The sequence below is a fragment of the Colius striatus genome, chromosome 26, assembly GCF_028858725.1.
Source record: "Colius striatus isolate bColStr4 chromosome 26, bColStr4.1.hap1, whole genome shotgun sequence".
In the NCBI taxonomy this organism is placed as follows: domain Eukaryota; kingdom Metazoa; phylum Chordata; class Aves; order Coliiformes; family Coliidae; genus Colius; species Colius striatus.
The window spans coordinates 4,035,180-4,051,694 of record NC_084784.1 but is presented as its reverse complement, the minus strand read 5'-3'; the positions used below and the strand labels follow the sequence as shown (position 1 = coordinate 4,051,694).

Sequence of the window (16,515 nt, the reverse complement as noted above, 5' to 3'; positions counted from 1 at the left end):
TCAGCTGCAAAGCAGCAGGAAAGCTCTTGCTGTCCAGAAAAGTACTCCCTCACCTAAGGAAACCAGGGTGATCATGTGTTAAACAGACCTCTACCAAAAAATACAACCCCCTTGAAGCCCATTGGTAAGATCCCAACAAAACTGACCCTCTGCAGGGCCCTGGATGCCAACACCCAAACCCCTCTGTGCAAGCCAAGCTGGGATTACAGCTCCACACATCCTTATTTACGGCAAATGATAGAGGAGAGCAGCCAGTGCCCTGAAAAGCCTCCAGCTGCAGGCCTGGATGGGGAGACACAGACTGGGGTCAGTTCCTTCAGACTTCCCTCCCTTTCCATCCCCCTGCACTGGGAGCACCCTGGGACTCAGCATCTTTGGTCCCCAAGCAAAGGGTGTTCCTGGGTTTCATCTGACCAGAAAGTCCCATCCCTGCTCCACTCCCTCTCCCCTTTCCCATCTGTTATAGGTCCCTTTGCTCTGCACAGCCACAAACCCAAGAACATCACAGAGATACTGGGGCAGTGGGGGGAGAGGGAAGAAGAAAACAAAAGCTGTTTGTCTGCAGCAGCATGAACTCCCACCAGGACACACAGAAGAGCTCACTTTTCACTGCCTCATCTGATCTGCTAATTGACTCTTGGAAGAGCAGCTTCCAAAGTAAAATAGAGCAGGAATGCCCCAACACTGAGTGGCTTCACACACCCCAGTGCTGCAGCACCCAAGGCAGGGAGAGGAACCACTTCATTTGCCACTAAACAACAACCTCCACGACCAGTCCCACCACTGCACCTCCTGCCAGGGTGTGAGACAACTAAATGGCTTGGCAAGGAGAATGAGAGACCTTGGGTCAGCTGTAACAGCTACCCCATCACACTGAGGGGCACAGCCTGAACACTTCTTACCCTGAGAGGATGGATCCTGCAAGGCATCAACGCTCCCAGGAGGAGAGAGCTCATGGGAAAGCAGCAGCAGGGCTCCCCATCCCATCCCCAGGCCAGGAACAAGCCCCTCATCCCCACCTTATACTGGAGGGCTGCTGGGTCAAGGGGGAGTGCTGAAGAAGGGTGAGTGGCTCAGAGGGAGGCAGCTGGGAGTGAGGCTCCTTCCCACCCCACGACTGGCCTGAGCTGCTTTGCTTTTTCCCCAGTGAGTCTCCTCCTGGGAGTAATTTTGAGGACTATCTGAGGTTTAATCTCCAGTTAGGTAACATGAAACAACAGCACAACACTTAAAATGAGCAGAAGAGGAGGAGGAGGGATCAGGAATTAGACCCTGAGCTCCTGAAATAAAGGTCCTGCCTCTTGCCTTGCTCGGTTTGAACCCCCCAGAGGTAATCCCTGTGCTGGGAAAGCACTGGCTTTCCCTTCCAGCCTCCTGCTGGCTACCTGTTTGCTTTGATTGGGGGTTTAGGAGGATAAAGACAAACTAAAGAGCTCCCTTCCCACCCCCATTTTTCCTCTTAGGGCAGAATTTGTCACTGGCCTGCTTGCAATTACACCACTTTACACTGAAATGCAATTAAACCCCAACTGGCTTCTCCAAGTAAAAGGAATCTCTTGGCCCCTGCCTGGAACTGTTCAGTGCCTGCATCTCCCTCCTGCATGCCCCCTCCAGGGCCTTCCCTTTACTGGATGAGGAGCAGTTGATGCTCAGGAGCACGGTGACTGGCTGAGGTGAGCTGGTCACTTGGTGCTCTGAGCTCCCAGGGGCTGGTTTCAAACAACAGCGAGATCCTGAGGTGAGAAAATGGGTTTATGGGTGGTTTTACATGCCCTTGCCCAGCCAAGGCTGCCATCCCCTGAGCTGGGAGGGGGTCAGCCAGCCGCCCACAGAAGGTGCTGCTGTGCAAACAGGATGGCTGTAAGATCGTGTCTGCTCCTGGTTTGAGTGGGCTGTTGCTTGGTGCTTCACGGGGCTGCTGCCTGTCCCTCGCTGTACACAAACACGACCCTGCTGCTCCTCTGAAGTGAAGATGCGGCCTCAAGGAGGTGGGAGGAACTGAGGAAATGATGTTTCCCTCCCTGCCAAGTTTCTCCTTTGGTTTCCAAACCAAACCCTGTCAGCTGTGGCTGGATGACAGCAGATCCCCATCCTGATGGTTCAGACCCTGTGTCCAAGCTCTCCCCACACCGGTGGGACCTGGCAGCCCTGCAGCTCTGGCTGGAAGCCTTGTTTTGGCAGCTCCTACCCTCAACAACTTACCAGCTCTGCAGACATCAGCAAGCAATGAGGGGTTAGGAGGTAAAGTTTTCTCTGATGGCACCTCTGTGTGTATTGGGCTGCTGGAAGGAGGAGAGGGCAGAGGTGGATGGCAGGAGCTGAGCTGTGCTGTGCCAGCCTCTGCCACTCCTCTTGCCTGGCTAAGGGTGCAGCAGGAAAAGGAAACTGGGGGTTTTGACCAGGGTTATTATTATTCTGGCCCTGCTGGTTCCTCAAATTACAAATCCTTGTGGGCAAACGTTACCTTTTTCACTCTCACAGAGCCCTGAGTGCACTTGGCACTTGATCCTAAGCCAGCAAGTGTTGACTTCAGGCTTCCCCGTTGACCTTGGACAGACACAGGGTAAAAACCTGGCCATTTATTGCAGAAGTTCTACAGCAAAGAGATAATTTACTCTTCAAGGCCTCAAATCACTCTCATGTACAAATATACATTGCTGCAGAGGTGCAAACTCCCCTTGGCCCTGCACAGCCAGGGGCTGAGGGCAGATCCTCAGCGTTGCTTCTAACTGTGGTAGGAGGCAGGATGGAGCCTTGGAGGAGACAAAAGCAGTTTGCAAAGTGGATCCTTCACCCTCTGGAGCTGGGGGAAGTGTAGTAACGTTTCCCTTTAGCCCTGGGGGTCTCATCTCCCAGCTCCTTTGCAGCAACCGCTGAAAACCTGCCTCAGTGCACAAGGTTCTGAGGTCGTGGGTGTGTAGAGACAGACCAAGGAGCTCCTGAGAGGCTGAGCAATGCCCATCCCGGAGCTCAGAGCCCTCCCCAAGCCCTTGTCAGGAGGTGGCACTGTGGGACCGGCTTTGCCCCAGCCTCGGGGGCCACTTGGGTGGATGCAAAAGCTGCTGCAGAGGGGAGCATCGGGGTAGCCCAGGGCTGGGTGAGACCCAGCAGCTCGGAACAGCCTCGCCTTAGAACCCAGGAATCTCATCTGGGGGGTCGGGGATTTCACGTGTGGGGATTGCACAAGCTCCACGTGCTCTGAGGGAAAGGGAACTGCTGTTCTGGAGACAAACACAGCAGCTCTTCCCCTGGCTGAGTGGCTTCGTGCTGACTCCAGCGAGGGAAGCAGAAGGGTCCCGAGGGCAGGAGCTTTGCCCCTGTGCCCTGTCCCAGGACACTCAAAAAGCGAGTTAAGCTCCAAAAAAAGCTGTGAAATACAAGTGGCAAACCCCAGTGCTTGTTGCAGCTGCCTGGAAATGAGCCTTTGGGTGCATTTTCTGCCCAGCATCCTCCTTGCTGAGCTCTTGCAAAGCCAGGCAGCCCGTGTTTCCTCTGCTTCCCGCGTGTCCCTTCGTGCTGAGCAGGCAGCGAGCCCCTGGGCTTGCTTCTATTGCTCACATGGGTTTGCTAACGAGTGAAAAGCAAGCCCTGGGCTAGCTCAGACCCCACCAGGCAGGTGCCTTCTCTCCAGCCTGCCTGGTAAGCAGTCAGGCCGTTCTCTCCCCATCGCTGTTCCTCTGCTCAGCAGGATTTCAGTCCTTTCAGCCCTTCCCTTGCTGTTCTGGCACCCCTCAGGTTACTCCTACAGGTATGTCCCTGGGTTGGCGTCCTCTGCTCTCTGGGTGCTGTCCAGAGAAGGCTCAGGGGATGCAGAAGCATCTCTGGCTTTGAACTTGGAGACGATCCTGGCTGTCTCCTGCGTGATCTCAAAGTGTCTGAGCTGCTGCCTCCCCCCCGAGCCCTGCCTGAGCTCCTCCAGCACCTCCTTTGTGCTGGAGCTGCTCTCAGCAGCGTTGCCCTCTGCACCAGGCTCGGTGGCCACGTTGGTAGCCCACAGGGCCAGGCTGGAGGAGGTGGGAATGACCGGCTTCGTTTTCGCCTGCACTCGGATGTACTTGACGGGCTGTCGGCTGAAGTGGCCCTTGGGCTTGGTCCCCAGCACTGACTCTGAGTCACTGTCTGTCTTCTCCTGCCCAGAGTCCTCCAGGTCCTCCAGCTCAGAGCCAACACTCGTGTTCATCTCTGCATGAAAGAACCAGGCAGTTAGAACAGTGTGAGGCAACGTCACTGCAAGCAGCAGGTTCCCCCGTTGGAAGGGACAGCGGAGCCCTTCGTGCTGAAACACCCCCTGGAACAGCTTCATCAGCCAGGAGCAGCCACGAGGTGTGTGTTTGAAAGAGGTGAAGGAGATGAGCCAGGTCCTTGTGCTTAAAGCCATCCTGAGTGCATTAAAACCAGGAGAGGTGATGGGGAGCTCAGGCTGGGGCAGCAGCAGCGGGGAAAAGCTCTTGCAGAGGTTTCCTGCAGCTACTTGTCTGCAGGAGAGCATCCAGGTCCCTATTGCTAGAGCCATCCTCAGTGCATTGCAGCCAGGAAGGTGATGGGGAGCTCAGGCTGGGGCAGCAGCAGCGGGGAAAAGCTCTTGCAGAGGTTTCCTGCAGCTACATGTCGGGTGCTCAGCCACGGGTCACTGCAGGAAGCCCAAGCAGCCATGCCAAAGGACCCAGCTCTGCTCTCTGTGCTGTGTAGGGCAGGCAGGAGGTGTGGAAAGCAGCAGAGCAGGATTTACCATGAGCATCCAGGCTTAGCAGGCTGTGGGCTCCCTCCAGAGTCAGCTCATCCACGGCCTCTCTGCAGGACGAGTTCTCAGAGGCGCAGCCCACGACTGCACCGTGCTGGGAGGAGAGGCTCTGTTGGGAAAAGCCAGGGGTGTTTATACAGGACCCTTGTTTGACATGGAGATGTTGTCAGCTCCTGCTTGGCAAGAGCTGCTCTCAGAGCCAGGTGAATGGAGGCAGCTGCTGGAGCTGGAAACACCTGGATTTGTCTCAGATCCTGTAGCCCTCGGGGGAATGGGGAAGGAGCAGGGACAGGAGAGGAAACACATGGCTCAGGATGTGCTGTGAGACCACAACTGCCACAGGGCTGGGCTTGCAGACCCCAATGTGACTGTTGTGTGTCTCTCACAGTGCTTTCTGCGAAGGTTTGTTAACCCTGCAGGCTTCCTGCACAGCAGAAGCAAACTGTGCCTGCCCTGCTGAGCTCAGCTGTAACCACAGCTACTCTGACTTGTGCTCCCTCCACCAGGAGCCTGGGCAAGGTCCCTGCAGACACACAGGCACCCACATCGGCTCCAGAACAGGAGCCAGAGCGTCCCCCAGCCCCAATCTCACTCCTTTTGGCTTAACCTCGAGGAAAGTCATTTCCTCTTTCACCAGACAACCAGGAAAGGGTAAAAAGCCCCTCCATGCCCCAGCTCAGGGCTGCTGTGCCCACTCCTGGCTGTCAGTGCAGAGGAATCCTGTGAGGAATGAGCAGTGGAGCTCGGGGAGAGCACAGAACACTCGTTTATCTCTGTTTCTCCTGCTCCACGTGCCACAGGTTCTCTGCTCCTTCCTCCTGGAACAACCCCCTGAGAGGGAAGGGTTGTGCTCTCCGTGGGAAGCGTTCTCTGAACGGCTCTTGCACCTCCCTGTGTGTTACAGCAGGGTCAGGGAGCCCCGGTGGGTGTCTCTACCTCCAGGGTCACGCTCTGGGCTGTGTTCGGGCTCTCGGGTCCTTCACCCTCTGCTGCTGATGCTTCCTGCGAAGGGTTTTCACCTCCTGGGGATAAGGACGAGGGCAGGTCGTCCATCCCAAACACCCTCTCGTAGTTCTGGATGAGAAACTCCACAATCTGGGCTTGGTACCCGGAGTCAACAAGGCAGGACATGGACACGTCGCTCCCCGAGCCCGGCCGGATCAGCGTGGGACCAAACACGATGCCCAGGTTGTTTGGGGACATCTTGTTCTCCTCGTAATTCTCTGCCACCCTGGGGAAGGGAAACGGGAGTGTCAGAGGCTTCCCAGACAGGACACAGCACCCCCAGCAGAGAGAGAAGCCGCAGAGCTCCGGTCTGGGCAGGGGACAGGTCCCAGCGGCTGCCTGCGTGGTGCAGCCTGTGCTTGGAGGGTTGGGATCCTGTTGTTCCTCGACCTCCTGCTCTGCACTTTGGTCCTCCTTGGTCGTTAAAGTGAGTCCCTGCAAGATTTTCTTTCCCAATGATTACTTTCAGCCCCTCCTCAGCTGCCTGCCTGGCTCTCCCGGGTCATGGAAGCCCAGAGTGCTTCTCGTGCCCATCTCCAGCTCTACCCAGCACGTTCCTCACCTGTACAAGTGGGCAATCAGGTGCCTCAGGGTGTTGTAGTTGCTTCCAGGCAGTTTGCTCAGCAAGTCCTTCATGCTCTGGACGGGGTCAGAGGGAAAACCTGCACAGTCCAGCTTTTCCTCCCCAGCTTTCTGCAGCTCTTTGGCGAGCGCCATGAGGTCGTCGTAGAGCTGGGGCAGCAGCACCGGTGCCGAGAGCTGCAGCGAGAGGGGAGCGAGAAGAGCAGCTCAGTGCATCCATCCCACTGCTCTGGCTCCCAGGAGAGCAGCCAGGCGAGACCCAGGACCCACCTCCTTGAGGAAATGCTTGAGGACGCCGGTGATGTCGTGGGGGGAGTGCTCGGAGAGCTCCACCAGGCTGCGGCCGCTCTCGAAAGCCTGGCACAGCCTCTCCACACGCGCCTTGGAGCCGCTGACCCGGTAGATGCCCTGCGGGGGGTCAGAGCGGGTCAGGAGCTCCGGGCGCAGAGGAGACCGAGGTGAGAGCAACCCCCCCTCACCTGCACTGCCAGGGCACGGGCTTCGATCTCCGAGGTGCATTTCAGCACCAGGAAGGGAATTTCCTCCGGGAAGTCCCGAGGGACCTGCGCCAAGTCGATGCCGAACAGAGGCGCCCGGTTGGGCAGCTTCTTGCGGCCGCAGGTGATGAGCAGGGTCTCGAGACACTTCTTGTGGCAGGCCAGGCAGCACTGGGAACGGCACAACCAAGCCCAGTGCGGTCTGGTTGTGGTCCAGCGCCGCAGCAGAGGCTGAGCCTGAAGGACTTCTCCCCTTCCCTCAACCACCAGCGTCCCACCAAGCCCAAGAGGCTCGTTCCAGGCTCACTCCAGGGCGGGATGGGGGGTAAAAAAGCACAGAGCTTTGCAGAGGGAGTTCATCCCCCCACCCCAGACCTTCCTCAGGACCAGCTCCTCCCTCACCTCCTCGCACTCGAAGCCGCTGACCATGAAGGTGTCGCAGTCCCTGCACTTGGACGGTCCCCGCAGGCGGCGGAGCCGGTGGCTCTGGGCAGCACACGAGAGGGAAACGTTCTTCAGCTGCTGCTGGGACGAGCCATTCTCTGCAGAACACGGCAGGAAGGAGTGAAAAGGAGCCGATGCTCAGGCTGGGGCTCCCTCGGGGGGAGTCAGGGCTGTGGGCGCCTCACCGGCTTCCAGCGTGTGCAGGGACTCTCTCTCTTCGAAGTCATCCGAGGACGACACGGTGCCAGTGGATGGAGCTTTCAGCAGCTTCCTGCTGGTGTTGCCTTGAGAAGAGGGGAAATGCCAACGGCTGTCCTCAGCCAGAGGGGTCGGTGGGGTTGTGCTTCTGGTTTTAGGGTTTTGGGCAATGGTTAGGGTTGACTTTCTGCAGCTCTCACCTGGGCTGGAACTGGGAGAGTCCAGGGAGCGGGATTCACAGCTCCCACCCAGACTTTCTGTGTCGCTGCAGAGGGATCTGTTTGCACCTGTGGAAGGTGGATGCAGTGTCAGACCATCCCAAGCGCTCTCAGGACACTTCAACACCGGCCTGAAGCCCAAGCTTTGAAGCTCCCAAGAAAACCCACAAGCACTGGCCACTGTTTTCTGCCAGCCTGAGCAAAGCCTCAAGCACTGCCCCTGAGGATCTGAGAACCTCTGCCACCTCTTTGGCTGCTGATCTGAATGAAACCACAGGGTCTGGGGAGAAAACTGGGGCTTCTTTGTTAACTCAGACTCACTGTGTTCACCATCTGGGGAGAATTGCCTCCTGGACGTGTCATCCGGAGTGCTCACGTCTCTGGCTGCTGAGGAGGGTCCCGTGTGATGCAACACCAGCTTCTTTTTGCTACTGGGAGGGGACCTGGGAAGGGGTGACAAGCAATTTGCTATCAGTGGAGACTGAAGTACAACGTCCCATCAGAGGTACCTGGGACAAAGCCTCCAAGCTTCAAGCACCTCACAGGGGTGAGCTGTGCGTGCAGAGAGGCTGCAAAACACACTCTAGCGTGGGAAAACCAAACCGGTGTGATGTAATTTCACCTTTTCTGCCTGCAGGACAAGCTTGGAAATCAAACAGCACCCAGGTGAGAGAACAGGGACCAGAGCTTTGGCCACTGGCCGTGGGCTGAGGCCGTGGGCTTTCCTGAGCAGCCCCAGCATGGCAGCGGTGCTGCTGACCGTGGGTGTGTTCTGTGCACTCTCTGTTTCTGCCCTTTCAGCTGGAGGGAAAGTTTTCCACTCCTGGTTGTTTTTTACCTCTGCCCTCCAGCAGCCAGTGGCTCGAACTCAAACACTTCCATGGGAATGTCTTTCTTCTGCAGAGCCTGGATGAACTCCAGGTACTTCTCGCCCGCTCTGTAGGGCTTGCAGACCTCGGTCAGGTGCTGGTATCCTGCTGGGATCTCTTCTGACTGAGCTTGCCGTTGCTTGAACATCCTTAAAGTGACCTTACAGGGGAAAGAAAACAAAAGCCCTTCGTGGTTAGAGGAAGCCCAGGTGCTTTTTCCTCTTCCCAGGTGCTTTTTCCTCTTCCCAGGTGCTTTTTTCCTCCTCCCAGGTGCTTTTTCCTCCTCCCAGGTGCTTTTTTCCTCCTCCCAGGTGCTTTTTCCTCCTCCCAGGTGCTTTTTCCTCCTCCCAGTTGCTCACCAGTCCTCAGTCACCTGCAGTTCTGCTTACTGACAGTTCTACCCAGCAGGTCAGATACAAAGGATTCGTGGCTGTTCCTTGTTCTAGGAGCTTTTCACCCCTGAGACTGGTTTTTCCCCATGCATATCTGTGTCCTCCCAGCAGCAAACGTGGCTTTAGAGCCAAGAATCGTTTTGGTAGCAATGTCCAGAGCACTCCCCTAACTGCAGCCGCTCGAGAACCATCAGGGACGAGGCGACTGGACGTGAGGAACCCAGAGTTCTCCCCCAGAACAGCACATTTCCCTGAAAGGAGGGTCAGAGGGGACGTGCCAAGACACTCGTACCCAGGTGAGCATCTCGTCCCCCTGGTAAATGAGCTTCCTGACGTGGGAGACGATCCTGGCTCGCACCTTCTCCAGCTCGTGCCGGCGGAGGTTGGCGTCGCTGATGCACGTCCTGTACTGAGCTTCTGCCTCCTGGACCTGTGCACGAGCCACAGGCGGAGCAAAGGTGGGACAGAGTCAGCGGGGTGAGACCACGCTGCGGTGCCCAGGCGAGGGGGGAAGAGCTGGCGCCCGTCACCTTGGCTTGAGCATCCTCACAGGAGCGGCGCCGCCTCTCCAGCTGCCGGCTGGCGCTGCCCGGGTTGGTGCTGGCTGAGCTCTGGTACTCGTCCTCAGCCTTGGCACTCAGCTGCTTGGCTCTGTCCAGCTCCTCGCAGCGCTGGGTGTACTGCAGGCGCGACTTGCGCAGCGACGACAGCGACTCGTGCTTGGATGGGGAAAGGAACGAGCCACAGTGAGGACAGTGCTCTCATGGCTCCAAGTGGGTGCTGTTCAACAAGGGCTCTTTGGCTCTCTCCTCCCAAAGTTCAGGAGGTCCACAGGAGCTCCTGAGCCTCTGAGTAGGGACCTGACTGCCCTGGGTCGCGTGCTGCCAGGTACCCAGGAGCATCTTGGCATCTTGCAGCAGGACAAGGGCTGATGGGATGAGGCTGGAACACAAACAGTTCCATCTAAACACAAGGAAAAACTCTTTCCATGAGAGCTGAGGGAGCCCTGTGCCAGGCTGCCCAGGGAGGGTGTGGAGGCTCCTTCCTTGGGGGGCTTCAACACCCCCCTGGACACGTTCCTGTGTGCCCTGATCTAGGTGGGAGCTGCTTCTGCAGGGGGTTGTGCTGGGTGAGCTCTGCAGGTCCCTTCCAGCCCCACCATGCTGTGATTCTGTGACCTTCCTCCCCAGGAGGAAGCCCTGGAGCAAAGAGCCACTGCTGAGGTGGTGGCAGAGCTTTGTGGGAGGTTGGAGCCCACCTTCCCAGGGGTGCCCCCCTCAGCGTGTGCCAACCTTGCTCTGCCAGCCCGCACCGTGGGCAGGAGGTGATGGGCTCTGGCAGGACTGGCACAGCAGTGCCCTGGCACGTCAGGGGCTTTGTTCACTCTCACATGATGCTGTTTAGTTACTGGTTGTCCCTTTCCCGTGTTTTGAGCCAGGAGAGGCCCCTCTCTCAGCCTCTTACCATTCTCTTCTGCTCCTTTGCCCACTGATCTTTGAATTCTTTCCTCCACTTCTCAATTTCATTCTTCTTGGCTGACAGAGGCTGCAGAGGAATAATAGTTAGGACAGCAACAGCTCCTCACCAGGCAGGAGGAAGGGTCTGAGAGAGGAGGGCAGGACCTCAGAAAGCAACCCCTGACAGATGCTCCTTGTTCCCTTAAACCTGGAGCGTGTTTCCTTCTCCTACCCACTCCAGGCCAGGATAAACCCCTTCTTTAGGTCTCTGGGATGCTTCCATCTGACCTTTCAAGCAAATCCACTGAGAAACAGGGTACCTGGTAGAATTCCTTCTGGTGGAGCAGTGTCACAGCCTCAGCAGCCGCGTTTCCAACCTTGATGTCGTGTTCCAGGACCATGGTGTAGAGAGCCCGGAGAGGCATCTGGTGCTGCAGGAACCGACACAAGCAGATGTCAGAGGATGGGGCACTTGTGGATGGGCTCACATGAGCTCCACACAGGACCCCATCCTGCTCCTGGGGAGCCCTGTGCAGCGGGGCAGGAGGCTCACGGGGACCTGTACCTGGTGGCAGATGGCGTTTCGTCCTGCTTCTGCGATCTTCACCATCCCCTTGGCAAACTCTGTCTCTGTGAAAAAGGCAGAGGGGCTTAGGCACAGGGTTCGTGGTCACACAGGCGGGTTTGGCAGAGCCAGAGTCCTTCCACTCCAATTGGGGTCACTCAGGGAAGAAGAAATCCCGACTCCAGGCGTTTCTGCGTGCAACGGGGTGTTCTCGGCTGCCAGGCTCCTACAGAAGCTGCTGGAAGGGCACAGCCCCCCCAGCCGGTTCCATGCCCTGGCTCACCGTAGCTCAGGCGTTTCTCGATCCAGCTGAGCAGCTCTTTGACGTATTTACACCACATCTTGGCGTAGTCCAGGGCCGCCTCGATGCCGCCTTCGCATCTGCTCAGCATCTCGTCGGCCTCCTGAGCTGCAGCAGAGGGAGCCAAGGTTTGGAAGAGCTCTGGCTGATGGGCAGAAGCTCCCTCAGGAGGGGGCAAAGGGGGAGCCTCGGGAGCTGGTGCTGTAAAACACTTGGTAACAGCCACAACAAGGGGGTTTTACTGAATAAAAGGCACAGTGAGCTGTTTCACAGCCACCCCAGGCTGTCCCAGCCATGGAACCACACCAGTCCCAGGCACGTTACACAGGGACATCTCTCTGCTTCCCCACTTTAATTAGTTATTGTTAAACATTTAGATTTCATCTGTTCCAAAGGCAGAAAGTGAAGGACCTGGGGGGTTGCTGGGGGCTGCAGGAAGGACTCCTGCTCCCTGGCAGAGCCCACAGCAGGTTCAGCACCCTGCAGCCAGCAAACCTGAGCAATTCCAGGCTGAGGTGAGTGAGAAAGCAGCTTAGGGGTGTGTGTTTTTGTGTTCTCCACAGGGACTCTGTGAAGGGAACCCCAGCTCTGTGTTGCACATCACCTCTCTGGCTTTCCATCAGCAGCGTTACCTGTGAGCTCTGGCTGCACTTGCCTCTCTGAACTGGGTTTGCTCTTGGAGAAGGTTTCACTCAACTGTGTGGGGGGGAAAAGACAGAGAGAGAAAAAAAGTGGTGAAAGGAAATGTCAAGGAGGGAGGATTTTGCTGAGCTAAGCAAGCCAGAGCCCTTCAAACAGCAGCCTGGGCTTTGAGGAAGCGCAGGGGGGGAAAGGGGCTGCGAGGCTGGGGCTGGCAGCTCTCACTGCAGATCACACCATGCTCTGCTCTTGGGCTGAGGTTCAGCTCATGGGATAATGTGACGAGGGGAGAAGAGCCCCTTGGTTGATACAGAACAGCCTGAACCGAGGCTGGTTGTCCCCAAAAGCCCCAGACTGCCCAAGTTCTGCTTTGAAGGGTTTGTGTTTCTGAAGGGCCACGTTTCGGGGGTTTCTGGTGCTTGGCTCTCCAACAGCTTTGGGGTTTGCTGTCCCAGCTGATGTTTTTCTCAGCACACAGAACCTAAACCTGCGATTCCCACTGAAACAGCAAATGCTTGAGTGTCTCCCCCAGACATCATCTGCTCCGATGCCACCTTTCACACCTTCCTTAGTCCTTTTCTGCCTGTTCAAGAGCTGTAACTGGGGCTTGTTTTTTCAGGTGATCACCCAAACCCCCCATTGCAACAGCACAGAGTTTACAGCAGCAGAGACGTGTCACTTTGGCAAAGGGGCTGAACGAATGCAACCCGTGGCTCTCGCTCTTTGCCCTACCGGCAGCAGCTCCCTCGCTGGGCTGGGCTCTGTGCCCTCGCTGCTCTCAGCATCACCCATCAACATCTCCACCGTCCTGCAGAGTGGACAATAAGTGGGCGGTGGCCCGAGGGCTGGGGAGGCTGCTGCAGCCACCTCACCCCACGTACGCGTTTCCCAGTGAGATCTCGATGGCGTCCAGGCTCCGGAAGATCTCGCTGTACCTCTTCCTGCTCTCGGGTGCCTTCTCGTGAGAGCCAAGACCTGGAGGTGGAGAAGAAATGGTTCCACCCAGAGGCCTGAGACAAGAGCTCTTTCAGGTCAGCAGAGGGGTTGTCAGCCCCTGTCCTGGGCTGCCCAGGGTCTCATCCCTGGACAGGTCCCACAGCCCTGGAGGGGTCCCACAGGGGTTGTCAGCCTCTGTCTTGGGCTGCCCAGAGCCCCATCTCTGGAGGGGTCCCACAGGGTTCAGGGCTCCATCCCTGGAGGGGTCCCACAGCCCTGGAGGGGTCCCACAGGAGTTGTCAGCCCCTGTCCTGGGCTGCCCAGGGTCCCATCCCTGGAGGGGTCCCACAGGGTTCAGGGCTCCATCCCTGGAGGGGTCCCACAGCCCTGGAGGGGTCCCACAGCCCTGGAGCTGAGGGTGCTGAGGGCTGTGGGTCAGTGGTGGCTGTGGCAGGTCAGTGGTTGGATCTGATGACCTTAAAGGTCTTTTTGAACCAAAACAATTCTCTGGTTGCTAGAGGGAAAAAGAAAACCTGGGCACAATCGGTTTAAAAAACACACAAAGGAACGTTTCACTGTTCTTTGTCCTTTTGACACTCAGGGAAACAGGATGTGGTTGAGCTGAACCAAGCTGCTTCACTGGTAGCTGGGTTTTGAGTGAGCAGCAAGTGTCTGCTGGGTTTTGACAGCATCTGTAAGCCTTGCTGAAGTGATGCTGCTCTGTGCTGCCCTGAGGGATGCCCTGAGCACATGCAGGTGTGTTTTGTTTCACTCTGTAAAGATGTCAGGCAAGGCAGAGAAAGGATTTGATGCCTTGAAAAGGAAGGTGGGGAAGTATCAGGGAGTTTGTTCCACAGAGCCCCTGGTTTGGTGTCCAAGGAGGGTGCTGGCAACTGTGTAGTGACAGAGTTCCAAACCACAAACATCAGTCCAGCAAACCCTCTCATCAGCTTAAAAACAGGCACAACTGGGAGGAAAGGACAGGGAAGCCCTGTTCCTAACACGATGCCAAACTGCAGCCTGTCCCTGCATCATCCCAGTGAACCAACAGCTCCCACAGCAGCACCTGAGGGTCTGTGTGCAAGGGTTGGAGGGAGGGCTCCACACTGCAGGAGGAGAGGTGCAGATGCAGTTCTTCCCTGTGAGGGTGGAGAGGCCCTGGCACAGGCTGCCCCAGCTCTGGCAGTGCTCAGGGGCAGGTTGGATGGGGCTCAGAGCATCTTGGTGTAGTGGAAGGTGCCCCTGCCCCATGGCAGAGGGTTGGAGCAAAGTGACCTCTCAGGTCCAACTCAAACCCTTCTGGGATTCCAGCATGATTCCTTTTCTTCTGGAAGAGACACAAGCTGTTCACAGTCCAAGGCACAACAGATGCAAGGCACCTCCACCTCGTCTCAGTGCTGCCTGCTGGTGCTGTGAGCAGATGCACAGCCCGGCTGTCCCTCCTTTACCACCAGCAGAGGATGGTGCAACAGGAAGAAGTGACTCAGCCTGAGGTGAGGGCCAAAGCAGAACCTTCTGCTTCTGTCTTGGAGCTGCTCTAAGTGGGAGGTGTCGTGGTGCAGAGGCTCCCATCAGCATCCATAAACCAGCTCATCTCTCAGACGCTGCTCAAAGCCCTTTTGCCTTGGCCAGAGAGGACGAGGGGTTGGAGCATCACCTGCAGCTGGGACAGGGCTCAGGGAGACTCCAGCTCCAGCCTCTGTCCATTCACTACATGAACACCACATTTAAAACCAGCCACCTCACCAGACGAGCCAACGGCAACCAGGAGGCTGCTCTAGACAGCAACTCCCTGGAGATCAAGCCCCTTTATTTTTAGCTGGAGGGGCTGTTGTGCAGCACAGCAGAAGCGTCACTTCCCTCTGGGCTGTGAGTAAAACCCTCCCTCAGGGCAGCCCCGGTGCCAGAGCTCAGTGTCACACCCCCAGCCTCCCTCTCTGTGCTCACCCTCTCTGAGCTTTGTCACACATCATCTCAACCTTTTCCGCTGGGTCCTGCCCAGAAGGTCCCAGCACAGCCCCCGCTTGCCAAGCTGCAGGTGGTGTGAACTAAACCAGATAAGGCTGAAAGCTCCCACCCCTCCAGCATCCAACCCCTTCTCTTCAGCCAAGACATCCCCCAGCCAGGCCCCAGCTCTGGCACAGGAGGATGCTCCTGTGAATGGGTCTGGGAACAAAACAGCCCAAGTTCCCTGACAGTGGTTCTGCAAAACCAACCCCACTGCCCATCTCCCCTCTGATTTACCACCTTCTCTTCCTACTTGAGTGGAGAAACAGCCCTGGCAGAGGCTGGGCTTACAAAGGAGCTGTTTTTTGGGGAGGTTGTGGAAGTGCTGCCAAAGCAGCTCAGACTGACAGGAGACACAGCAGCGGGTGTTAACGAGGGGTTAATGAAACGTGCTGCTGGGGGTGGGGAGGGGGCAGAGAGGAGAATTTCCACTTCATACATCAGTTCACCGATGAAGAGAGTGTGCAAATCCTCCTGAGGTGTCAGCAGAGCAGAAACTGAGAGCAGGGGCTTTGGTTTGTCAGTGATCACAAGAAGCGTCCAGAGAGGCAGCGAAGCTCAGCAGATGCTCCAGCACCAGGCAGCACTGAGAGGGCTCCCCAGTGGGCAGCAGGAGGAGGAGTTAGGACACTTCTTGGCTGCAAAAGTAAGACTGGATAGAACTGCTCCTGCCAGTCACTTTGGTTTTGCAGCAGAGCTGCTGAACAAAGCCGAGCAGGGGAGGGTTTGTCGGTAACAGGCTCTGCTCGCATCTCGTGTCACGTCCTAGATGCTGCTCTTGGTCGCGTGTAACAAGCTGCTTCACTGACAAACCTGAGCCCACACCTTTAATCAGCCTTCTAAAGGCATGTCCAAAGCAAAGCCCTGCTCTTTGGTGGGTTTATTAAGTGACCAGGCTCGTACCGTCACCATCCCTCCCGGTGAAGCTGCAGCCTGGCGACCAAGAGCCTTGGAGAGGCCTCAGAAGCGTCACCAGCCTGGAAGCCCCTGCCCTGAGCACAGAGGGCTGTTGCCTAATGTGAGCTTCACACGCAGAGAAAGGGGAAAGAGGAGCTGTGCAAGCTCTGGGTGGGCAGAAAAGGGGAAGGTGGAGCAGCAGCGGGCTCTGCTTGTGCCTCTGCCCGCAACACAGGGCCATGGGCACGTTAGGTGCCGGTGTCAGGTCTGACAAAGGGTCGTGCAGACGTCACTGGGGACACAGAAACGCTCTGGAGGGGAAAGGTGGGCAGAAAACTCTCCCAACGCAGCTCCTAAGCAAGCTCAGCTCCTGATTACCAACGTCCTCAGTCAGCGTCCAGCACCAACCCATCAACCTGCCAGACTCAGACAACCGACCCGGCTGGATCCTCCTGGAAGCCCCTGTTAGAGGAACTTTCCTGAATTTCCTGGGTGCACCTCGTGTCCCATCACGCCCCAGAAAGCCAACACGAAACAGCACAAGGGGTGGGTTCAGATCCCTCACGTACCGCTTGGTTCCGGGTCTCCCATGGCCGAGCCCTCTGAGAGCAGCAGGATCCCGAATCCCCCAGCTCAGCACCACGGCTGGGCGCAGCAGCTCAGCTCAGAGCTGCAGGAGTCGTGCAGAGGCCCACGAGAGCTGCGTGCCACGGGGCTGCTGCCCGTAGCGAGCGTCAGAAGCGCCGGGCGCGTGCGACTCGGCTTCC

The 16,515-nt window shown here is 57.3% G+C and overlaps 1 protein-coding gene across 3 annotated transcripts; it reads right to left on the bottom strand.

Moving 5' to 3' along the window:
- Positions 1–2,577: 2,577 nt before the first annotated feature.
- GMIP (GEM interacting protein) lies at positions 2,578–16,467 on the bottom strand. 3 transcript variants are annotated; one of them, XM_062015426.1, is made up of 21 exons: positions 16,318–16,467; positions 12,790–12,883; positions 12,641–12,716; positions 11,902–11,965; positions 11,252–11,377; positions 10,969–11,033; positions 10,724–10,834; positions 10,411–10,491; positions 9,477–9,665; positions 9,239–9,376; positions 8,524–8,714; positions 8,007–8,128; positions 7,668–7,754; positions 7,455–7,553; positions 7,228–7,367; positions 6,808–6,996; positions 6,599–6,736; positions 6,309–6,505; positions 5,678–5,972; positions 4,730–4,850; positions 2,578–4,182 (listed from the first exon to the last, which is right to left on the bottom strand). In XM_062015426.1, the coding sequence occupies exons 1-21, from the start codon at positions 16,337–16,339 to the stop codon at positions 3,743–3,745; spliced, it is 2,985 nt and encodes a 994-aa protein (XP_061871410.1). In that variant the 5' UTR covers positions 16,340–16,467; the 3' UTR covers positions 2,578–3,742. The 3 variants fall into 3 exon arrangements, with proteins under 3 accessions (XP_061871410.1, XP_061871411.1, XP_061871412.1); XM_062015427.1 differs by having other exon boundaries at positions 9,305–9,376; XM_062015428.1 differs by lacking the exons at positions 12,641–12,716; positions 12,790–12,883; positions 16,318–16,467 and having other exon boundaries at positions 11,252–11,372; positions 11,902–11,958.
- Between the last annotated feature and the right edge of the window lie 48 nt (positions 16,468–16,515).